Source organism: Sapajus apella, unplaced genomic scaffold, assembly GCF_009761245.1.
Source record: "Sapajus apella isolate SASKATOON/1434 unplaced genomic scaffold, GSC_monkey_1.0 scaffold91, whole genome shotgun sequence".
Classification (NCBI taxonomy): domain Eukaryota; kingdom Metazoa; phylum Chordata; class Mammalia; order Primates; family Cebidae; genus Sapajus; species Sapajus apella.
The window spans coordinates 5,329,487-5,351,468 of NW_022437031.1; the positions used below are offsets into that span (position 1 = coordinate 5,329,487).

The 21,982-nt window shown below is 38.7% G+C and overlaps 1 protein-coding gene across 4 annotated transcripts in view; it reads right to left on the reverse strand.

Moving 5' to 3' along the window:
- Positions 1-21,982, reverse strand: part of OPHN1 (oligophrenin 1) — a 386,576-nt gene that overhangs the window by 233,311 nt on the left and 131,283 nt on the right. For all 4 annotated transcript variants that reach the window (XM_032255831.1, XM_032255830.1, XM_032255828.1 and 1 more), the window contains 2 exons: positions 19,457-19,552; positions 797-858 (listed from right to left, as the gene is read on the reverse strand). In XM_032255831.1, coding sequence (XP_032111722.1) covers positions 797-858; positions 19,457-19,552 — 158 coding nt within the window. The remainder of the gene's footprint in view (positions 1-796; positions 859-19,456; positions 19,553-21,982) is intronic.

Consider the following 21,982-nt stretch of genomic DNA (forward strand, 5'->3'; position numbering starts at 1 on the left):
CCAAATGTCCATCAATGATAGACTGGATAAAGAAAATATGACACATATACACCATGGAATACTATGCAGCCATAAAAAAGGATGAGTTCATGTCCTTTGCAGGGAAATAGATGAAGCTGGAAACCATCATTGTCAGCAAACTGACACCAGAACAGAAAACCAAACACCACATGTTCTCACTCATAAGTGGGTGTTGAACAATGAGAACACATGGACACAGGAAAGGAAACATCACACACCAGGGCTTGTCAGGGGGGTGGGGGGCTAGGGGAGGGATAGCAGGGGGTGGGGGGGATTGGAGAAGGATAGCATTACAAGAAATACCTAATGTAGATGATGGGGGTATGGATGCAGCAAACCACTATAGCACATGTATACCTATGTAACAAACCTGCACGTTCTGCACATGTATCCCAGAACTTAAAGTATAATAAAAAAGAAAAGAGAAAGAAACTATTCTATAAAGATTAACAAATGGATAATTTGGTTAAAAACACTAAACACCTTAATCTCTGTCAACATGTTCGAAGGCTCTGTTTAATGTCCACTGAAATTATTTTTCACTGAAATGAATATAGATGGGATTTGAGCATTAATTTCTCTCTACCTAATGCCAAACTCTCAGGGTGAAAGCTTGAAACAGAATAACCACATTTATTACCTAACTATTTTTACAGCACCAAGAAGCTATCTGACAGAAATCAAAACAGTATAGGATCAATCCAAGCATAAAGGACAGGAAAAATCCCCTCTATCAGCCATGAACTCAGCTTCAGTGACAGTGTTAGTGACTTACCATCATCATTCTCTCATTTTCTACTTCATTGAGCAACTCAGCAAATTCCTTGAAGGATTCAGCTGGAAGGAGAGAATAAAATGTAAAACAAATTAACCATGGTGCTTTATAGACAAAACAGAGATCTGTGCAACAGGAAGCAGGGACCAGTGCCCTATGCCCACATGGCCACTAGAGGAAGGTGTCAAATCTGAGGACAAAAGCAGATGTGCAGTACCTGTTGAATGTTTATTTTCTTTTCTTTCCTGTTTTATCAATACCCATATGCTTTAATATTTTACTTAATCCTTATAGCCACTCAGGAGTAGCTAAAATTTCTCTTATTTCATAGACAAGCAAAAAGATTAGGGAAGGGGCCAGGGGTTTGCAGTGTAATGACTGGCAGCCATAGAACCCTGAAACAAGGTTGGGTCCCTGTTCCATTACTGACCAACCACAGAGTATTGCTATAAAAACTAAATTGGATGGTAAATGTAGAGTGTCAACACAAAGTAAATAATCAAAGTAAAATTACCTTTTAAAATCAAAGTAAATTACCCTTTATACCCTCCCAAAGTTTCTACTCTTATAGTGCCAAATGAGCCCCTTACTAGCAGGGTGACTGGGCAAATCACTTCCCTTCTCAAAAATTCAATGTCTTTATATACAAAATGATAAATTAAGTTAATTAGTCGTTAATGTCTCTTCAAATTCCTTAACTTCTCTCCAGAAGCAGGAAGTATATTCTCAACTGGTGTCTGAATGAAAGCCTGGAAAAACAAATTTGTCCATACTAACATTTTTAATCCAAAATTGAGTTTTCTTCTTAAAAGAAATGAACAAATCCAAACATGCCTGATGTCAAGGAAATGAGTTTTGGGATCAACACAGGATACAAGGCAATGACATTTCTTTCTTCTGAGGATTAAGTTGCTGCAAATACCCAGGGAGATCACCTTTGCAAACAAACACTAAATTCATTCAGAGTTCAACCGTAGCATAGAGAAGATAAACACCATATTCAGAAACAAAAATAGGAAAACATGGAAATGCTTATGGATGTTCTGTCCCCAAATACTTTATGCTACAAAAAGAGTCAGAGAATTTTTTTTTAATTGGCGTTTTCCCAGACACGATCAGTTTACCTCTAAAGGAAATGTGACAAATATCATATTCAAACATTTAAAGCAAAAGACTAATTTCATGGACATTAAATGTGTCAAGCCTTCTGCTGGTGGCTTTAATTGTGACAATAGCTTTATCGGGTACTTGTTATTATCACTGAATTGAAGGAGAGGGTAAGTAACTTATTTAAGGTCACTCAGGAAACAAATAGCAAAGCTAGTTATCAAATCCAGACCTGTCTTGCTGCCACAACTAAGGTATTGCCACTGTCACACTGCCTACAATTCTCTAGGCAGATAACTGATGATTACATAACTAAATCCCATCTAAATGGATTATCATATACCATTTAAATAGATAAACACAGATAATAGATAAAGTCACTACTACCAGCAGCTGTACTTTTAAAATGAGCCTGACTTCATCATTTATGAGGAAAGAAATTCCATATTGAATAGTACTAAGAATGTCTCAAAGTGAGCTTTGGCTAAAAGGTCACATCTTTTTTCTTTTTTTTAGAGGAAGTTTCATTCTTGCCACCCAGACTGGAGTGCAGTGGCACCATCTCAGCTCACTGCAACCTCCACCTCCCAGGTTCAAGGAATTCTCCTGTCTCAGCCTCCTGAGCAACTGGGATTACAGGCATCTGCCACCATGCCAGGCTATTTTTTTGTATTTTTAGTAGAGGCAGGGTTTTACCATGTTGGCCAGGCTGGTCTTGAACTCCTGACCTCAGGTGATCCATCCGCCTCGGCCTTCCAAAGTGCTGGGATTACAGGCATGAGCAACCTGCCTGCCTGGTCACACCTTTTTTGAAATTAAGATATTATTGACATGTCACATCACCATATGATATAGTTTGGATATCTATCTCCCCCAAATCTCATACTGAAATTTGATTACCAATGTTGGAGATGAGGCCTGATCCAAGTAAGGTGTTTGGGTCATAGGAGTGGACACCTCATGAATGGATTGGTGCAGTCCTCCTGGTAATGAGTGACTTCTCCCTGTGTTACCTGTATTACCTCCCACCTCCAGATCTGATGGTGAGAAACAACTTGATACCTCCTCCACTCTCCCTTGCTCCATCTGAGGCCATGCGACACACTGATTCCCTTTCTTTTTCTGCCACCGCTGGAAGCTTTCTGAGGTGCTCACCAGAAGCAGACGCTGATGCCATGCTTCCTATACAGTCTGCAGAACCATGAGTGAAATAAACCTCTCTTCTTCATAAATCATCTAGCCTCGGGTATTCCTTTATGGTGATGTAAACAGACTAAGACACATTATGATGCACCATTTTAAAGTGTACCATTCAGTGGCTTTTAGTATTTTCATAAAGTTGTACAACCATCACCACTGTATAATTGCAGAACATTTTCATCAACCCCAAAAGAAACCCCAACCCCATTAGCATTACACCCCATTACCACTTCCTCCCAATAGCCCGATAACCACTAATCTAGTTTCTATTTCCATTAACTTGCCTACTCCAGACATTTCACATAAATGGAAATATATGTGACCTCTGAATCTGGTTTATACAACCATGGACATTTATGAATAAGTTTTATGTGGATGTATGTTTCTATTCTTTTGGGTATATACCTAGACATGGAAGTGCTAGATCATATGGTAACTCTATGTTTAATTTTTTGAGGGAATACCAAAACTGTTATCCAAATCACCTGCACCATTTTATATTACCCAAAGCAATGTAGGAGGGTTCTAATTTCCCCACAACCTCACTAATAACTTGTTATTGTTCATTTTTTGATACCCACAGTCCTAGTGGATTTGAAGTGGTATCTCATCTTGGTATTATTTTGCATTAGCCTCAGCGAGTAATAAAATTAAGCATCTTTTCATTTTTTCATGTGATTATTGGCTGTTAATATATTTTCTTTGGATAAATGTATTTTTAATTATTTTGTCCATTTTTCTTTTTCTTTTTTTTTTTTTTTTTTTTTTTGAGACGGAGTTTTGCTCTTGTTACCCAGGCTGGAGTGCAATGGCTCGATCTCGGCTCACCGCAGCCTCCGCCTCCCGGGTTCAGGCAATTCTCCTGCCTCAGCCTCCCGAGTAGCTGGGACTACAGGCGCGTGCCACCGTGCCCAGCTAATTTTTGTATTTTTAGTAGAGACGGGGTTTCACCTTCTTGACCAGGATGGTCTCGATCTCTTGACCTTGTGATCCACCCGCCTCGGCCTCCCAAAGTGCTGGGATTATAGGCTTGAGCCACCGTGCCCAGCCTATTTTGTCCATTTTTAATAGAATTACTTGTCTTTATTGTTGAGTTAGAATACTTCATACAATCTAACACAAGTCCCTTATCAGATAGATGATTTGCAAAAATTTTCTCCCATTCTATGAATTGTATTTTCACTTTCATTATAGAGTCCTTTAAATAATAAAGGTTTAAAATTTTCCAGGAGTCCAGCTGATATTTTCTTTCTTGTGTTGTTTGTGCTTTTGGTGTCATATGTAAGAAACCACTTCCTAGTCAAGGTCATGAAGATTTATCCCTGTATAAATTTATATAGAGACTTATAGTCTTGGCTCTTTACTTTTAGCTCCTTGGTCCATTCTTAGGTAATGTTTGTATATGGTGTGAGGTATGGGTCCAACTTCATTCTTTCACATGTGTCTCTTTCATTAACTCAGCACCATTTGTCAACAATTCTTTCCACTATTAAATACTCTTAGCACCTTTGTCAAAAATTGGCCAAAAATTAAGGGATGATTATTGGACTCTTAATTTTATTCCACTGATCTCTAGGTCTGATCTTATATAATAGCACACATTTATAATAACAGCACATTTGATATGAGATTTGAAATGGGAAAGTGTGAGTCCTCCCCTACTGTTCTTTTTCAAGATTGTTTGGCTATTCTGGTATCCCTTGAAAACCATATGAATTTTTTTATTACCTTGACAATCTCTTTAAAAGGGGCAGCTGAGAATTTGATAGTTATTTGCTTGATTATTAATCTGGGAATTATTGCCACCTTAACAATATTAAGACTTCTTATCCATGAACTAGGTATGTCTTTGGTTTTGGTATTAAGGTGCTACTGGCCTCAGAATAGGTTGTGAAACAGTCCTTCCTCTTTAGTTTTTTGAAAGAGTATGTAAAGGAACAGCATTCACTCCTTAGATATTTGATAGAATTCACCAGTGAAGTTATCCAGGCCTGGATGTTGCTTTATGGAATTTTTTTTATGACAAATTCAGTCTCTTCATTTAGTATAGGTCCATTCACATTTTCTATTTCTTCTTGTATCAATTGCAGTAGTTTGTGTCTTTCTAGAAATCTGCTCATTTCATCCAAGTTATCTAATTTGTTGACATAGAATTGTACAGTTATGCCTTGGTATATGCGAGGGATTAGTTCCTGGACCCCCACATATTGCAAAATCTATGTATATTCAAGTCCCGCAGTGGGCCCTGTGGAACCTGCACATATGAAAAGTTGGCCCTCTGTGAATGTGAATTTCACATCCCACAAATACTGTATTTTTCTATCCAAATCAAAGAGAAAAAATCTGCATGTAATTGGACCTCTGCAGTTTGAACCCATATTGTTTAAGGGTCAACTATATCTAGTATTTCCTTATAATCAGTTTTATTTCTCTAGGATTAGCAGTAATGTCCCCTATTTCATTTCTGATTTTAGTAATTCAGGTAGTCTCACGGTCAGCCTAGCTAAGGGTTTGTCAATTTTGTTTAACTTTATGAAGAACAGATGTTTGGTTTCAATGATTATCTAGTTATGTTGACAAGGCCTGCCTTATTAGCATATTCTTTTTCTGTTCTCCATTTCATTTATTTCCTCTCTAGTCTTTATTATTTCTCTGCTTCTGTTTCTTTAGTTTGTTCTTGTTTTTCAAGTGTCTTAAGATGGAAAGTTTGGCTATTGATTTGATATCTTTGTTCTTTTTTTAATATAGGAATTTGAAGCTACAAATTTCCCTCCAAACACTGTTTTAGCAGCATCCCATAAGATTTAGGATGTTGTGACTGTTTTCATTCATTTCTATGTTTTCTTTCATTTTTCTCTTATTTTTTTTACAATATTATCTCTTTGTCATCTTCTTTAATTAGTTAGACTATCATATGTTTAGGCTTGTATCTCTAAGTTTAACTTGTTGGATATGAAGATTCATGTTTTCCACCAAATTTGTCAATTTATTTCTTCAAATATCCTTTTGTCCCTGTCTTCTACTGAGGTTCTCATTCTGCATGTGCTGTTAAGCTTGATGATATCTCACGGGTATCTGAGGTTCTGTTCATTTTTCTTAATTATTATTCTTTATTTCCCTCACATTCAATGATCTCAATTCACTTGTCTTTAAATTTGCTGATCATTTATTCTCCCAGTACAAATATGATGGTGAACCTCCAGTGGTAAGTTTTTCATTTCAGTTATTATACTACAACTTTCAACTGCAAGTTTTAGTTAATTCATTTAAAAAATCCATCTCTTTATTGATATTGCCTATTTTACAAGACACTGTTCTCATTCATTTCTTTTTTTTTTTTCCTCATATATTTATTTTATTGCATTTTAGGTTTTGGGGTACATGTGAAGAACATGCAAAATTGTTGCATAGGTACAAACGTGGCAGTGTGATTTGCTGCCTTCCTCCCCATCATCTACATCTGGCATTTCTCCCCTTGCTATCTCTCCCCTGCTCCCCACCCCCCACCGTCCGTCCCCTATTTCCCCCCAACTGACCCCAGTGTGTAGTGCTCCCTTCCCTGTGTCCATGTGTTCTCATTCATTTCTTAAGTTCTTTAGACATGGTCTCATTTATTTATTTAAATATATTTAAATAGGTAATTGAAACTCTTTGTCTAGGAAATCTAATGCAAGGGCTTTCTCAGGGACAGGTTCTATTAATTGCCTTTTTTCCCTTGTTCAAGGGTCATATTTTACTATTTCTTTGCATGTCTCACTTGTTAAAAGTTAACATTCTAAATAGTGTGGCAACGTTGGAAATCAAACTCCTCTCTTTCCCCAGAGCTTGTTGTTCTTGTGGTTGCTGGTTGTTTATGGCTTCATGGACTAATTCTATAGCCTGTATTCTTTGTCATATGAAGCCACTAAACTCTCTGGTCAGTAAGCTCACTGGTCAACAAGTGACTGGACAGAGATTTCTTTAAATGGTTTGAACGAACATCTCCAAGCCTTTGTTGAAGGGCTCTCTGTGTATTGTATTCAACATTCAGCCAGACAGTTTGTAACTGTGCCTTAGCCTTCATTCCTCTTTGTACGGAGCTGAAGGTCAGCCAGAAGTGAGGGATTAGAGATGTCTCCAGTCTTTCTTCTAGACAGGTACAAACGCTGGGTATGTACAAAGCCCTTCTCATATGCATGACCTCCTAGATTTCCAGGAATATTTCACAGCTTTTCAAAGCTCTCCAAGGAAAATTCATTCTCTATTTTGTCCTTTTAGGTTTATTGTTCAGCTTCTTTTTCCTACTTTATTCTTTTTGCTGTCTGTGGAAACTGTAGTACTAAACAACTACCACTGATTGTTTTTAGAAAATGCCCCGGGGGCAGGTGCGGTGGCTCACATCTGTAATCTTAGCACTTTGGGAGGCTCAGGCAGGTGGACTGCTTGAAACCAGGAACTCAAGATCAGACTGGCCAACCTGGAGAAACCCGGTCTCTAGTAAAAGTACAAAAATTAGCTGGGTATGGTGGCAGGTGCCTGTAATCTCAGCTACTTGGGAGGCTGAGGCAGGAGAATCACTTGAACTTGGGAAGCATAGGTTGAAGTGAGGTAAGACGTAACCACTGCACTCCCGCCTGGATGACAGAGTGCAACTATCAAAAAATAGAAGAGGGGGAGGGGAGGGGAGGGGAGGGGAAGAAAATGCAGCCAGGCGTGGTGGCTCATGCCTGTAATCCCAGCACTTTGGGCTTTGAGAGGCCGAGGTGGGTGGATCATTTGAGGTCAGGAGTTCAAGAGCAGCCTGGCCAACATGGTGAAACCCTGTCTCTACTAAAAATACAAAAAATTAGCCAGGCATTGTGGTGGGCATCTGTAATCTTAGCTACTCAGGAGGCTGAGGCAGGAGAATTGCTGGAACCAGGAGGCAGCAGTTGCAGTGAGCAGAGATCGTGCCACTGCACTCCAGCCTGGGGAACAGAGCTAGACTCTATCTCAAAAAAAAAAAAAAAAAAAAAAAGAAAGAAAAAGAAAGAAAGAAAGAAAATAAATCAAAAAAGAAATCACAGGCAGGTTGCAGTGACTCATGCCTTTAATCTCAGAGCTTTGGGAGGCCAAGGCAGGAGGATTGCTTAAGGTCAGAAGTTCCGTCTCAAAAAACAAAAAAAAAGAATGAAAGAAAACTCGCTGGTAAAAAACAAACCATTTAAAGAGCAAACTCTGAGTCGGCTCAAATAACATAAGCCCTGTGAGCGATATCTCTCAGATTTGAGGAATCTCAAACCCATTCTACCTTCACCCATGGCTGCTAGAATAGTGGTTTATAGAAACGTTAGTTTTCAAAGCTACTATGGAACTGCAGCAAGGATTGGGAACATGGCAAATCAAAATGTCACAGAGCTCAGTGTTTTCTCAACTACTCAGCCATTTTTTTAAATAAACATGCCTTGTTTTTTTGCAAAATGTTGATTCATTTCTGGAGTTTTTAAAAAGTTGACTTTGGACATTTCTGCCAGTGTTTTTGCGGCTTTTATGAAAGATCAAATTTTTGGAAGTCATTTTTCAACCATTTCCACTGAAATAACCTGGTCAGGGCTTTTTGATCCTTACTTTCAATTAACATACAGCTTCAGTAATTGTTAAATCACTTTAAAATTAAGTTGCCGAGTCAAGAAAAACTTCATTGTTGAGTGGCCTGAGAAAGCCCTATGAGTACATTTATTGCTTGATCAGAAGACTTCAAATGCCTACAGAAGTGTGTGGCACAGGGCAAGAAGCCTGGGGGACAAGAGCAAAACTTTGTCTTAAAAAAAAAAAAAGAAAAACAGAGAGAAAAGAAAAGGGCAAAAGCAGAAGGTTTGGACAAGGGTTAATTCTGACTCAGAATCTTGAGGTCCTATAAAGCCTCCTATAGATTTATTTTTAACCAAATATCATGGATAATTAATCACAGTACCTTCTAAAAACTAAACCTGCAAATGGCTCTCTAGAATTAATAGGAAGACAATAAAAGCTTTAGTGAGGAGATCAGACTGTCCATTACAGAGTATGGGAGAGAATAGTCATTAAGGAGCACAAAGTCATTAAGGAGAGTCTTTTTGCCCTCTCTTCAGATACTAGGACTGGGGGCTAAGAAAATTCCTAGGAAATGGAAGAAAACAGGTCTACATAACCATAACCAACAACAATACCATCAATAATAGCAACATCCCCTGCCCTAACACCACCACAAAGCATGGCTTAGAAAACTTACTGCAATATTCCTCAATAATGTTTAGCAGTCAAAGATTTTTTTTTTTAAGACGACAGCAAGAGAACATTATCCTTGAAAAATTTCAGAGAATAAGTTACAAAAAGAGAAGTGAGAAGGGAAAAGCAATATGGTATATGCTTCTCAAATTTTTTATTATTCATCATTATAACTTTAGTGATGACAAAACTGAGGTTTAATTTAGCAAGATCATATAAATTACAGTGTTATGTATTGTCTTCCAAAAAATATTGTAAATTTCTAATAAAAATTGACTATGTGGATCAAACAGCTTAAAATTATCTATACTCTTTTACATTGTAAATTCATATCTGGGAAACCATACCTAAAACCTAATCATGGGATTGTCATGGTGGAAAACAACTGTAATCTCAACACTTTGGGAGGCCAAGGCAGAAGGATTGCTCAAATGTCTGCTGGCAACAAAGTGAGACCCCTCTACAACAAACAAACAGAACTAATTCTGAATACAGGGGGATAAATCTTTATATCTAAAGGTAGGCATTCAACATTATTACTGATGATGAATAAATGAAAACACATAAAATGTCCAATGATTGGGAAATAATTAAGTATGTTCACTTAATGGACTATTATTGAACCTATTAAAAAGAAATAACACAAAATTTTCTGGACATAACAAAATAGCTAGAGTGTCACACTATTTTTAAAAAGCAGAATATAAAAATCTGCACACAACAATTGTACACAAGTACAACTATATGCAGAAAATTGTGTTTTGATCCCCAAAAAAGCCAAGAAAAAAATACACCAAAATAATTGTGATTCTTGGCCAGGGGCAGTGGCTGACATCTATAATCCCAGCACTTTGGGAGGCCAAGGCAGGCAGATCACGAGGTCAGGAGTTCGAGACCATCCTGGCCAATAAGGAGAAACCCCATCTCTACTAAAAATACAAAAATTGGCAAAGCATGGTGGCGCATGCCTGTAATCCCAGCTACTTGGGGGCTGAGGCAGGAGAATAGCTGGAACCCAGGAGGCGGAGGTTGCAGTGAGCTGAGACCATGCCATTGCACTCCAGCCTGGGTGACAGAGTAAGACTCCATCTCAAATAATAAATAAATAAATAAATAAATAAATGTGATTCTTTGTGGAGTGCATATATGAGTAAATTTTAAAGTAAAAAATGAAATGCTTTAAAGTCTAAAGTCCCACTTAAAGCTGGGCATGGTGGCTCATGCCTATAATCCCACCACTTTGGAAAGCCAAGGCAGGCAAATTGCTTGAGCCCAGTAGCTCAAGATCAGTCTGGGCAACATGATGAAACCCAACTCTACAAAAAAAGCTACAAAAATTAGGGACAGGCATCATGGCTCACACCTGCAATGCCAGCACTTTAGGAGGCCGAGGCCGGTGGATCACTTGAGGTCAGGAGTTCGAGACTAGCCTGGTCAACATGGTGAAACCCCATCTCTACCCAAAATAAAAACATTAGCCAGGCATGGTGGTAGGCACCTGTAATCCCATCTACTCAAGAGGCTGAGGCAAGAGAATCACTTGAACATGGGAGGTGGAGGCTGCAATGATCTGAGATTGTGCCACTGCACTCCAGCCTGAGCAACAGAGCAAGACTCCAACTCCAAATAAATAAATAAATAAATAAATAAATAAATAAAACAAAACAATAACAACAAAAACTACAAAAATTAGCTGGGTGAGGTGTGCATCCCAGCTACTCGGGAGGCTGAGATGGGAAAATCAAATGAGCCTGGGAGGTCGAGGCTGCAGTGAGCCACGATCCCACCACTGCACTCCTGCCTGTGCAACAGAGCAAGACCCTAATTCAAAAAAAAAAAAAAATCCCACTTAAGCTACTTATTAGCTATGAGATCCTGGACAAGTTTCTTAACCTTCATTAGCCTCATTCTACCTCCTTAAAATTGCTCTGAGAATTAGATAGTATACACGAAGCGGTATACACACAGTAGGGGCTCAGTATATGGCAGCTAACAATAATCTTTTTTGTCTATTTCCATATTTTTATAATAAAGTGTGTTTATATTATAATGCAAAGATACCAATAAGCTCAATTACTAATTTTTTTAATGAAAACTGCCTATGATCATGTAGCCAGTAAACAACAGGTCAGAGTCTGAACTCAGGTCCAGCCAAATCTAAGACCATGTGTCTAAATCCTACCATATCCCCATAAAGAAAAGTAAGACAAGATATAAGGGTCATTGCTATGGATACAATATGGTGGCAAGAACAGGATAGAGAGGAGAGCTCAGAGTGAAAGATTACTGGAGTCCAGGAGACCTTATTGAGGAAGAAAGAGTAAATGGCAGACAGGCCTGAAGTGGGGGCCTGCCAAATGATGTTCCTGAGAAAATAACACTCACTTCACTAATCTCTCAATTAATAGGAACATCTTGGGATCATTTTGTATCTTTTACTTGACCCTGGCTGGCACTTAACCAGCAGTCAGTCTCCAGATCAGTCAGATGAGAAATAGGCAAAAAGGTATAAAAAGCCCATGAGAATAGGGGACTCATGTTCAGCAGTCTCCTCATGCTGCATGGGTGCCATCTTCTTCACTCGAATTTCTCAGTGGAACCTCAGAAGGTCTAGGAGCTTTGAAAGCACACTGGGTTGTGCTCTGCTTTGTGAATCCCAGACCACTGACAGTATGGAACTGAGACCAGGGGTCCAGGAAAGCAGCCAGTATTAAGAAATCCCACATCCTTCTATGTTCTGAAAAATGGCTAGACTGCAAAGGACCACCTCATATATAACAACAATCTCCATCCTTCTTCATGCCTCCCATAAGATTTGCAGGTGACTCCCTTGTTTACCTGCCTCTACAATAACCCCAATTTCTTTCCTTTTCTTTGAGGTGTTGCTCACTAACAAAGGTTCCCCCTATGGCAATAACTTCCTTAACTGTCTAGTGCAGAGTTTCGGTGCTTTTTGTTTTATTGTCTGAGTTGCATAGGAAGCACTGTGTAATCAAAAGAGATGTTTAGACTTCCCTAGCTTAAATGGATTAAATGTTACTGATGTACATACTCCAGAAATTGAATGCTATGCAGGAAGTTGATAGAGAACCATCAATGTTCTTGCTTTCCATGGTATGTTTTATTAAGATTTTTCAATCTCTTTTATTTGATATCCTTTTGGGTGGCTGGGGGTTGTTCAATCAATCCTCCCACCTCAGCCTCCTGAGTAGCTGGGATTACAGGTATGAATCACTGAGCACAGCTTTACTTGATATTCTTGGTATATTCTAACTATAAGCTTGGTATATTCATGATATATTATATCAGAATTATTACGTTATGTTTGAAGGCTTTTTTCTTTATAAAGGTTGTGTTCATCAGTTTTTATAAATTAAATTTAATACTCACTCTTCTTTGAAAATAGGGTTATTATAATTATAGATTTTTTGTAAAATCTTTTTTGGATTGATATTTCTTATTTTTTATATGCCACATAACCCCCTTATGCTTTTCAGTTGCATTATTCTTCTTGTAATAAAATATTATCAAGTCTTCCACTTTTGAAAATGATTCCTTAATAAGTTAGCCACTGCCATTTTAAGTCTTTTCTCATCTATACATAAGTTTTTATGTTTTAATCTGATGCTTCCCTGAAAGTATTTCAGCTCCTTGGCTCAAGTGATTCACCCACATTGGTCTTCCAAAGTGCTGAGATTACAGGCATGAGGCATGGTACCAAACACGATTATCACCTTCACCTATAACTTTGAGTCATGAAGAACTAAAACCTGACTGCCCAGATCCCAACAGAGACTTCTGATTACCTTGTATTGTCTCTTTTCCCCAAGATCTGAGAAGAAGCTCTATGAATTCAAGCCCAACAACTTGATATAAACCTCCAAGAGCTTATCACCACAGCAGAATGTGCATTGGGCTAGAATGTTCCCCGGAAAAGCTATTGCCTGCACTAAGAAAGTCTGGCAAAATATTTGGTTCATGCATGCCCCATACGAAAGATAACCACTATGGTGAACAATGTCACCAAACGCACTGACATATATGCTTAAGAGCTTCGAGACGTATAACCAAAAGATTTTTCCCCACCAAGCTCATGAAAATCACGAACCTTTAAAATTCAACTCCTGGCTCTTTACTTAAACACAATATTTTATATTAGTACTTATTTTTTTCATTTTAGCCATTCCTCTTTTAAAATACCTGACCTCCAGGACTCTAAAACAACTGACATTTGCCACCACTTCTCAAAGGATACTTCAACTGGTTTTGTAGAGAAAAATACCAAGAAAAGCCCTCAAGAGACTATTTCTTAGGTCCTTCTTTATCCCAACCAAGAGGTTTATGATCTGCTGTGAGTTGTTTAGCAATGAAGAATATTCACATTGAACAAAAATCAGGATTGGGGGACTAACAATGTTGAACCCTCATCTCTCAGAAAGCAGTAATGGGTGGCTGATGGAACTTTCTATCTTCAAGTCTGACCTTAAATCAATCTTCTTGGTTCACAAAGATGTTTCTTTAAATATTTTAGAATAACTGGAGTGGAAATGTGATTTACAGTCTGAGATTTAGAACACTGTTTTTGTTCCTCCTGACATAAACAAAAAACCCACTACAACCCAATGGGTGACATTTTCTGGAAAAGAGGTAGCAAGGTAGATACACAGAAGAAAAGAACTATGCTATCGGGGTTCTCCTGATGGATGCTGTGCTCTGGTGATAACAAGACTGAAATTCGAGGTTAAAATATTAGGCTCTCTGAAGAACATCACCAAATAATCCCCAGGTACCTAGGCTGCAAACTTTAAGGAGGTATATTCACTCTCAAGTGCCAGCCTGTACTTGCACAATCCTGAGAGTAAGTGCCTCCTTAAATCTGAGCCCTAGCCACCTGCCTTGTCTCACCCTAACCCTGGAACTGACTCAGATATCACTTCTCTGAGAAGGTTTCCTTGTTTATTCTCCCCATCATCCTGTCCCCCAATACATACACACGCCAATCTGAATGAGGGGCTACCATGTGCTTACCTCTGCCATAGTTCTTACCACATTGTGTTGTCATTGTCTATTTACTCATCTGCCTCCTTTAATAGACTATGAGCTCCTTGAGGGCAGGAAGATGTGTTCTATGTCTCTGAATCCCTTGTTTATGTCATTTAGTGAACACTCTCTATCTATTCACTATAGAACAAAAATACACATAAGGGATCCTGAGAAAAGAGTAAGCTGGCTGGGCACAGTGGTTCATGCCTGTAATCCCAGCACTTTGGTAAGCCAGGGCGGGTGGATCACCTGAGGTCAAGAGTTCAAGACCAGCCGGGCCAACATGGTGAAACTCCAACTCTAATGAAAATACAAAAATTAGCTGGGTGTGGTGACACATGCCTGTAATCCCTGCTATTCAGGAGACTGAGGCAGAAGAATCTCTTGAACCCGGGAGGCAAAGGTTGCAGTGAGTTGAGATCACGCTACTGCACTCCAGCCTGGGCAAAAAGAGTGAGACTCTACCTCAAAAAAAAAAAGTGGCCAGGTGTGTTGGCTCATGCCTGTAATCCCAGCACTCTGGGAGGCCGAGGCAGGTGGATCATGAGGTCAGGAGTTCAAGACCAGCCTGGCCAACATAGTGAAACCCTGTCTCTACTAAAAATAAAAATAAAAATAAATTTAAAAAGCAGATTCTCTTAACCCTATGTGGAAAGCAAGCCTCCTTCTAGCTCCTGGTACTATGGTGACATTGCAAGTCATTTGCCTATACTAAAACATATATGATTGGAAACTCTATGAGGACAAGCTTTACAGCAGATGCTCAATAAAATGTTACTGAATGAATCAATTGGGCCTTAGGAGAATCAGGTTCTAATAGTAAATGTGGTACTATGTAGCTGTGTAGGACCTTCAACAATCACATCCCCACCTCTGGATCTCAGTTTCCCCATTCTTTTGAATTAAGGGGTAAACTTGCTACTAGTCTCTCTCTTTCTCTCATTAGTTTATATAAAGTGCTTAGAAGGACACCTGCTATTTAATCTAGAAATCTCTAAAAGTGTCTGCTTCTCTTATTTAATCTAGAAATCTCATTTTTCAAGCAAAGTCTTACATGAAAGCCCAATATAAACCACTGCTTCATTTGATCATGAAAGACGGGAGACACTGAGGCTCCAAGGAGCACAGTTTGGGAAAGCTTGAGATCTGTCCTGGGGTTCCAAAATGCTCACTGATATTATAAAGACTATGCAAAAATCAAGGCCCTGGGCTCCACTATAGAGATTCTGATTCTTTGGATATAAGGTAGGCCCTGTGACTCGGGATAAACAAGATCCTCAGAAGACTTGAATATGAAGTTATACGAGAAATAATGAACTAAATACATTTAAGGTCCTTGCCAACACAGAAATTTCACAATCCTACATTTTCCTTTGGTTAATTTGGGAAATATAATTTCAAACCAACACTGTTTTCCACAAATTACCTTCTACCATGTTCCTAGTAGAATCAATAAGAATGAATTATTGAGCACCAACTATATGCCAGACACTGAGCTAAATGATTTACAGACACTCTCTGATATATGTATTATCTGACTTGCTCCTCGTGACCTTGTGAGGTGGATTATACTCCCCCACTAAACCGATGAGGAAAAACAGAGGCTCAACAAGCTCAATTAATGTTGCAAGATCCCATAGCTAACAAATAAAATTCAAATCTAAGAAGACACAAGACTTCTTAAACACCTGGGATTTCTTTCGGTGACTGAGACATAGAGATAAAGACAAGGCAATGCCAATTGAAGGCATAGATGTCTAACTCTGCAGTGAAAAAAGTCACAGTCAGATCAATGACACATGGCCTCCCACTTGTCCCTGTTAGACACAAACTATTCAGGGTAAGTCCTAGAGCTGATCATCAAGGGGAGGAACTCTTCAGAATCCTCAGGCTTTCTCCATGAGCTCTAGGAAGCACTGTCATTTCTGCTAAATATTGAGTACCTACAATGGGGTCAATGCTACTGAGTGAGCTTTGGAGCCAATAATGAAAATTTTATTATGGGAAGGCCCTCTGTACATATAATGTGAAATCCAAAAGGGTATCACAATTTCATCCAAAGTGTGCTTTTAGCAATTTTTCCAGTGAAACAAAAGGTATTGACTCGGGGCTAGCAGTATTGGCAATAGGAGGGCATGGCACACTCTGCATTCTCAGCTTCCAAAGTAACTACTCTTTCCCAACAACAGCCTCCCAGTAGGGTCCCCAAGATTTTTTCTCAAAGCCTCCAAAGAGCCTCAGCAACAGCTGCTAGAGCACTGGCTCTTCCTCTCACTACTACCACAATTGCCAGCTTTCAAAATGAGATTCAGCGAGGACAATGACCATGACAGGGCAACAGATTCTCAAAACCACTCTTCAGTCCTCAATAATAAAAGTCAGTTCATTAAGTCAGCATCCCTACACGCAGTGGTCAAATGATAAGTAGGAGATTCTGAAATTGGCAGGCAAATGATCACTGAGTTAAAGAGTTATTGTAAGTCATACATTAAGAAGCAAAAAGGCTGGGCATAGTGGCTCATGCCTGTAATCCCAGCACTTTGGGAGGCCGAGGTGGGTGGATTACTTGAGGTCAGGTATTCGAGACCAGACTGGCCAACAGAGTGAAACCCTGTCTCTACTAAAAATACAAAAATTAGCCAGGCATGATGGCAGGTGCCTGTAATCCCAGCTACTCGGGAAGCTAAGGGAGGAGAATAGCTTGAACCTGGGAGACAGGGATTGCAGTAAGCCCATTGATCTCCAGCCTGGGCAACAGCGGGAAACTCCATCTCAAAAAACCAAAAAGCAAGAGATCAGGTGTGGTGCCTGATGCCTGTAATCACAGAACTTTGGGAGACCAAGGTGGTAGGAGGATAACTTGAGCCCAGGAGTTCAAGACCAGCCTTGGTAAACAAAGCAAGACCCTGTCTTTCTTTCTTTCCTTTTTTTTTTCTTAAGCAGCAAAGATGTCATAGACAGCAGCTCTCATGGAGCCCCACAGACCCCCACAGGAACCTGACAGCACCAAGGAGTCATATTTCTTTTGCATAAGCAAAAGTCATTATGCTCAGGCTCACACACCCTTTTTCCTGCATAGCACTCATTGACATTTGTGGTGGGGTTCATGGGTTTAAGAGAATTAAGGCTCAAAGTTAACCATAAAGGAAGACATAAGAAAAGTCTCAGGTCTGTTGGTGGCTTTGATATAAATGGGTACCTGTTCAAAGTCAGAACCTTGTACCAGAAAAAGGAGCCATTTACGTAATATCATGTACCATGTATCTCCCAGTCTTCCAACTGACAGGCAAGTAGCAGTTATTTTTAAAAAGAAGTATAAAAAATATCTTATATTAATAATAACAAAATTTCAACATTAAAAATAATGTTGAAATACCTAGTATTCATTTAGACACTGTACCCACTTGGCATTATCTCATTCCCATTTTACAAGATGAGAAAAATTAACACTTAGAGAGGTGAAGTCACTTGCCAAAGTTACAGAGCTATTAAGATGTAGAGGTAGAGTTCAAATTTGGGTTACTTGATTCCAGAGTCCATAATGTTAACTTTTAAATAAAATCACGCACTTGGACCCGGATAGATGTACTGAAGTAAAATAAAAGGGAGTGAATAAGAAAGTAATAAAAATACAAATACAAATATCTCACTCACTAGTTACACAGTCACATTTAACCAAAACACTCACCAATCTAAATCTAAAAAAATTCATTGCAATATTATTTAAAATAGCCAGAAAATAGAAATAAGCTATATTTCCAAGAATAGCTAAATAGTAAATAAAGTATCGCTCTTGTGGTAATAAAAGTTGAATGTATTCATTATTCATTCATTTGCCAAAATTTCATTGAACATCTAGTATACGCCAGGCACTCCTTTATGTGCTAGGAAAACAGCAGTGAACAAAACAAGCCCATACCCACCACCCATAAAACTTGTGAAAAATTTTAAATGACGGAAAAATGCTTATAATGATAGGTTAGAAAGAAAATACTATATATTCAGTATGAACTACACTGCATACAAAGAAAACAGACATATGTAGAGAAAAAGTCATAAAGGATAATACAAAAGCATGTCCAATATGCTACTTCTGTGCAGAAATATCTTCCTACCATAAGTAACATATATTTTAATATATTATTCAAATTGACTACAATAGGCATTTATTAATAATAATACATTTTCATATTTTAGTTCCAGAGCTAATAAATATAACCGTGTTACTAACTTGTTCCAGTAACAACAGAGTGTTCATAATAGCTCTTTGGTTCAGTGTTCTCATCTAGCAAATGTTCTATACTAGCCCTTTAACTCAGGAATCAGCAAACTTTTTCTTAAATGGCCAGAAGATAACTATTTTAGGCTTCGAGGACGATCCAGTGGCAGTTACTAACTACTCAGTGCTACTCTTGTGCCACAAAAACAACCACAGAAAATGCTCAAATGAGTATGGATATGTTCCAATAAAACTTTATTTACAAAAGCAGGTAGTAAGCTGAAATAGGATCGGGGTTTGTTAACCTCTCCTCTTTAACTTCATAACAACTAATACAAACACAAACTTCTTTTGACTTCTACTATTCAACCTCCTCTTTTTAACATCTTTGATCGATATCAACACCATTTTACAGAGGACAAGACTGAGACTCAGAGACAGAAATATCTTGTCCAAGATTATACAACTAATAGAGTGAGTTGTTAAATCCAGTTCCCAAGAGAGATTTCTAGGGAAATTTGTTCCTTAGAAGAATCTAACTCCAACCATTTTGAAAAATAAACAAAAAAAATCCCTTTGAATGTATCATTTAGGAAAATACGCTTTAAAGAAAAGGTTACTTGCAGACTGCCTGAGTAAAAAACCTCAGTAGAAGTTTAAGGGTATCTTTTGATTGTGGTTGTTTGAGGGGGAAATGGGACTGGCAGGGAAAGTTTCCTTATCCTTCCTAAGAAACCTCCCAGGACCTTGACATTAGACCACAGTGGATGAAGATGTCCAAGTGCTCTGTATCTACAAATCAAAAAGACTACATGGTCTCAGGGCTGCCTCAAGAGGTATGTGACCACACATAGCTGAAGACTTACCAATGTTAATTTCATCATCAGTCAGAGTGTCTCCAATGAAATCAAACTGAAATGACTGCAGCGTCTGGGAAAATTTCTGAACAGCAGAGGAATAATCTGCAAAGGAAGGGTAACAAGAGAAATGGTCAACAATGCTATGCTTTGATCTATTTCCCCATCTCTCCAAGAACAGATAAAAGAAAACCAAAGGTAAGTGCTCTAAGCAGGTTGCAACTTGCATTTAAATGAAATAAAACAAAAGATTAGACATGCAGTAGAAGAAAGTTTGAGCAACTAATATCACAAGAAGAAAGGATGGGACAGCTCAGTAAAGTCCTTAAAAGTTATGGGACATGTTTTCATCCTCAACACTTCTCCTCTCTGACCTGTTCTACTCAAAGCATGGATGACATGAAACCACTTAGTTACACCCTTAAGAGGGTCTCCTTACGCATTTCCTAAACCCCTATTTTATGGGCAATACACTAGCTGCTTTCCATTTTATATATGTGGAGTTCAAAGTCCCAGAGCTGGGTGGCAAAGCTGGAAATAGAAGTCAGGTGGTCTGTGTGCTTCTCCAGAGCCCTATCCATGACAATACAGGTACCAGCTGGACATTTTCCATGTTAAGCAGATGACAGCCTGGGTTAAGATGCTATCTGGAAGATGAAGAGACTTAACTTGTTCACAGAATATTTGTCAAGAGACCTAATATCTAAGGAAGCAATGAATGAAAACAATCAGGGTGAAATGGCCAGACAAAAGCTTTTATTTTTGGTCAATGATTTTGAATTTTAGAATATATTTTAGTATACAAGTTGGTATAAAATTAAATCATGTTTAGCTATACTTTTGAGAAGTTATCTTTACTGAGATTTTTTTTTAATGTTCCCGCTAAGAGGTCCAACCCAACTTTTGACCCTTGTTATACTCCAAGAGTGGTTCTAAGGCCAGCAGCATCATCATCACCTGGGAGATGGAAGGAAATGCACATTGCCCAGCCCTACCCTAGACTTAATCAATCAGAAATTACATGTTTGTACAAGCCCCAGGGTATTCATACACTCTTTAACTTTGAGGCACACTGCTCTTACCAACTAAGGTAACCTGTTAGACTATATTCTAGGAAAGCTTAAGCTTGTTGGTTATTTTTGGTTCTCCTTTCCAATTTCTTCTTTCTCTCCTTAGTTTCATCACCCTCCTCATCCTGCATTTTCAAACCTATCATAGGCATGCACTTACTGAGCCTGAGTGTTTGCTCTCACCAAGGAAAATGGAGACAAGGCAAGCAACTGCACTTGGTCCTTTTAATGAAAAGCCATCACAGTTAACCAAAGACACAATAAAACAAGCTCAAGCATTTGGCTAAAACAAATTATATGCCAAGAATTTTTTAGCATTTTGTCTTTGTCTCATTTTCAGAAATACTTGTTTTCAGAATTTTAAGTCTTAACTATTTGAACAAATCACTGAAAACAGTAATAACAATAATAACGACATTTTTACACAGACCAGGTTACCATGGCTTCTCACAATGTTGACAATCTAGAACCACATTTTCCACTACAAATCTAAGCCACATGAATGTGACAAGTGCATGCACACCCTTCAAATCCCTTCACAGTACATCAGCAATGAGAACACAAAACTGGCTCCATGTCTGGAAAACACTTGCTTTCCTCTGCTCTCCTTGGCTAGTAGTAAAACAGGGCAGGCCCAGAATTCCCCATCTGCTCTCTGTTATGCTCAGGGAAATTAAATAAAAACATTTATTGTGTTGCTCTTCTACACATACTAGTATTTCCTAAATATTACTTGAGCCAAGAGATGAACAGTTATTAATTATTCCTCTTCTTAAAATTATCTCAAAATTTCAAAAACCACAAATACTACAATCTTCAACATTTGTTGTATTTTGAAAAAAAGGTAAGGAAGAAGTTGCAACTAGTCTCCCTTTTCATTATTTCTACCTATCTCTTCTTTCCTCCAGACTCTGGGTCTTTAAAACACTGTATCTACAACAGGCCTTGAACATCTATGAAGAACTTTCCACAAACATTTCCATTTACTGCTCCCAACTACCTAAAAGTAGGAAATACTGCCCTCACCTTACAATCAAACGAACAAAAAAATGAAACAATGCACACAAATTCCATTCAAAAATATAAACAAGCAGCCGGGTGTGGTGGCTCACTCCTGTAATCCCAGCACTTTGGGAGGCTGAGGCAGGCAGATCAACTGAGGTTGGGAGTTCGAGACCAGCCTGGCCAACTTAGTGAAACCCCATCTCTACTAGAAAATACAAAAATTAGCTGGGTGTGGTCTTGGGCACCTGTAGTCTCAGCTACTCAGGAGGCTGAGGCAGGAGAATCACTTGAACCCCGGAGGCAGAGGTTGCAGTGAGCTGAGATCATGTTACTGCACTCCAGCCTGGGTGCCAGAGCAAGACTCCATCTCAAAAAAATCCAAAAACTGAACAAGCATAAATTCATAGCTCTTCTGGAAACAAGCTTCCATATAGTTGCCCCCTGTGCTGAGAAAAGTCCT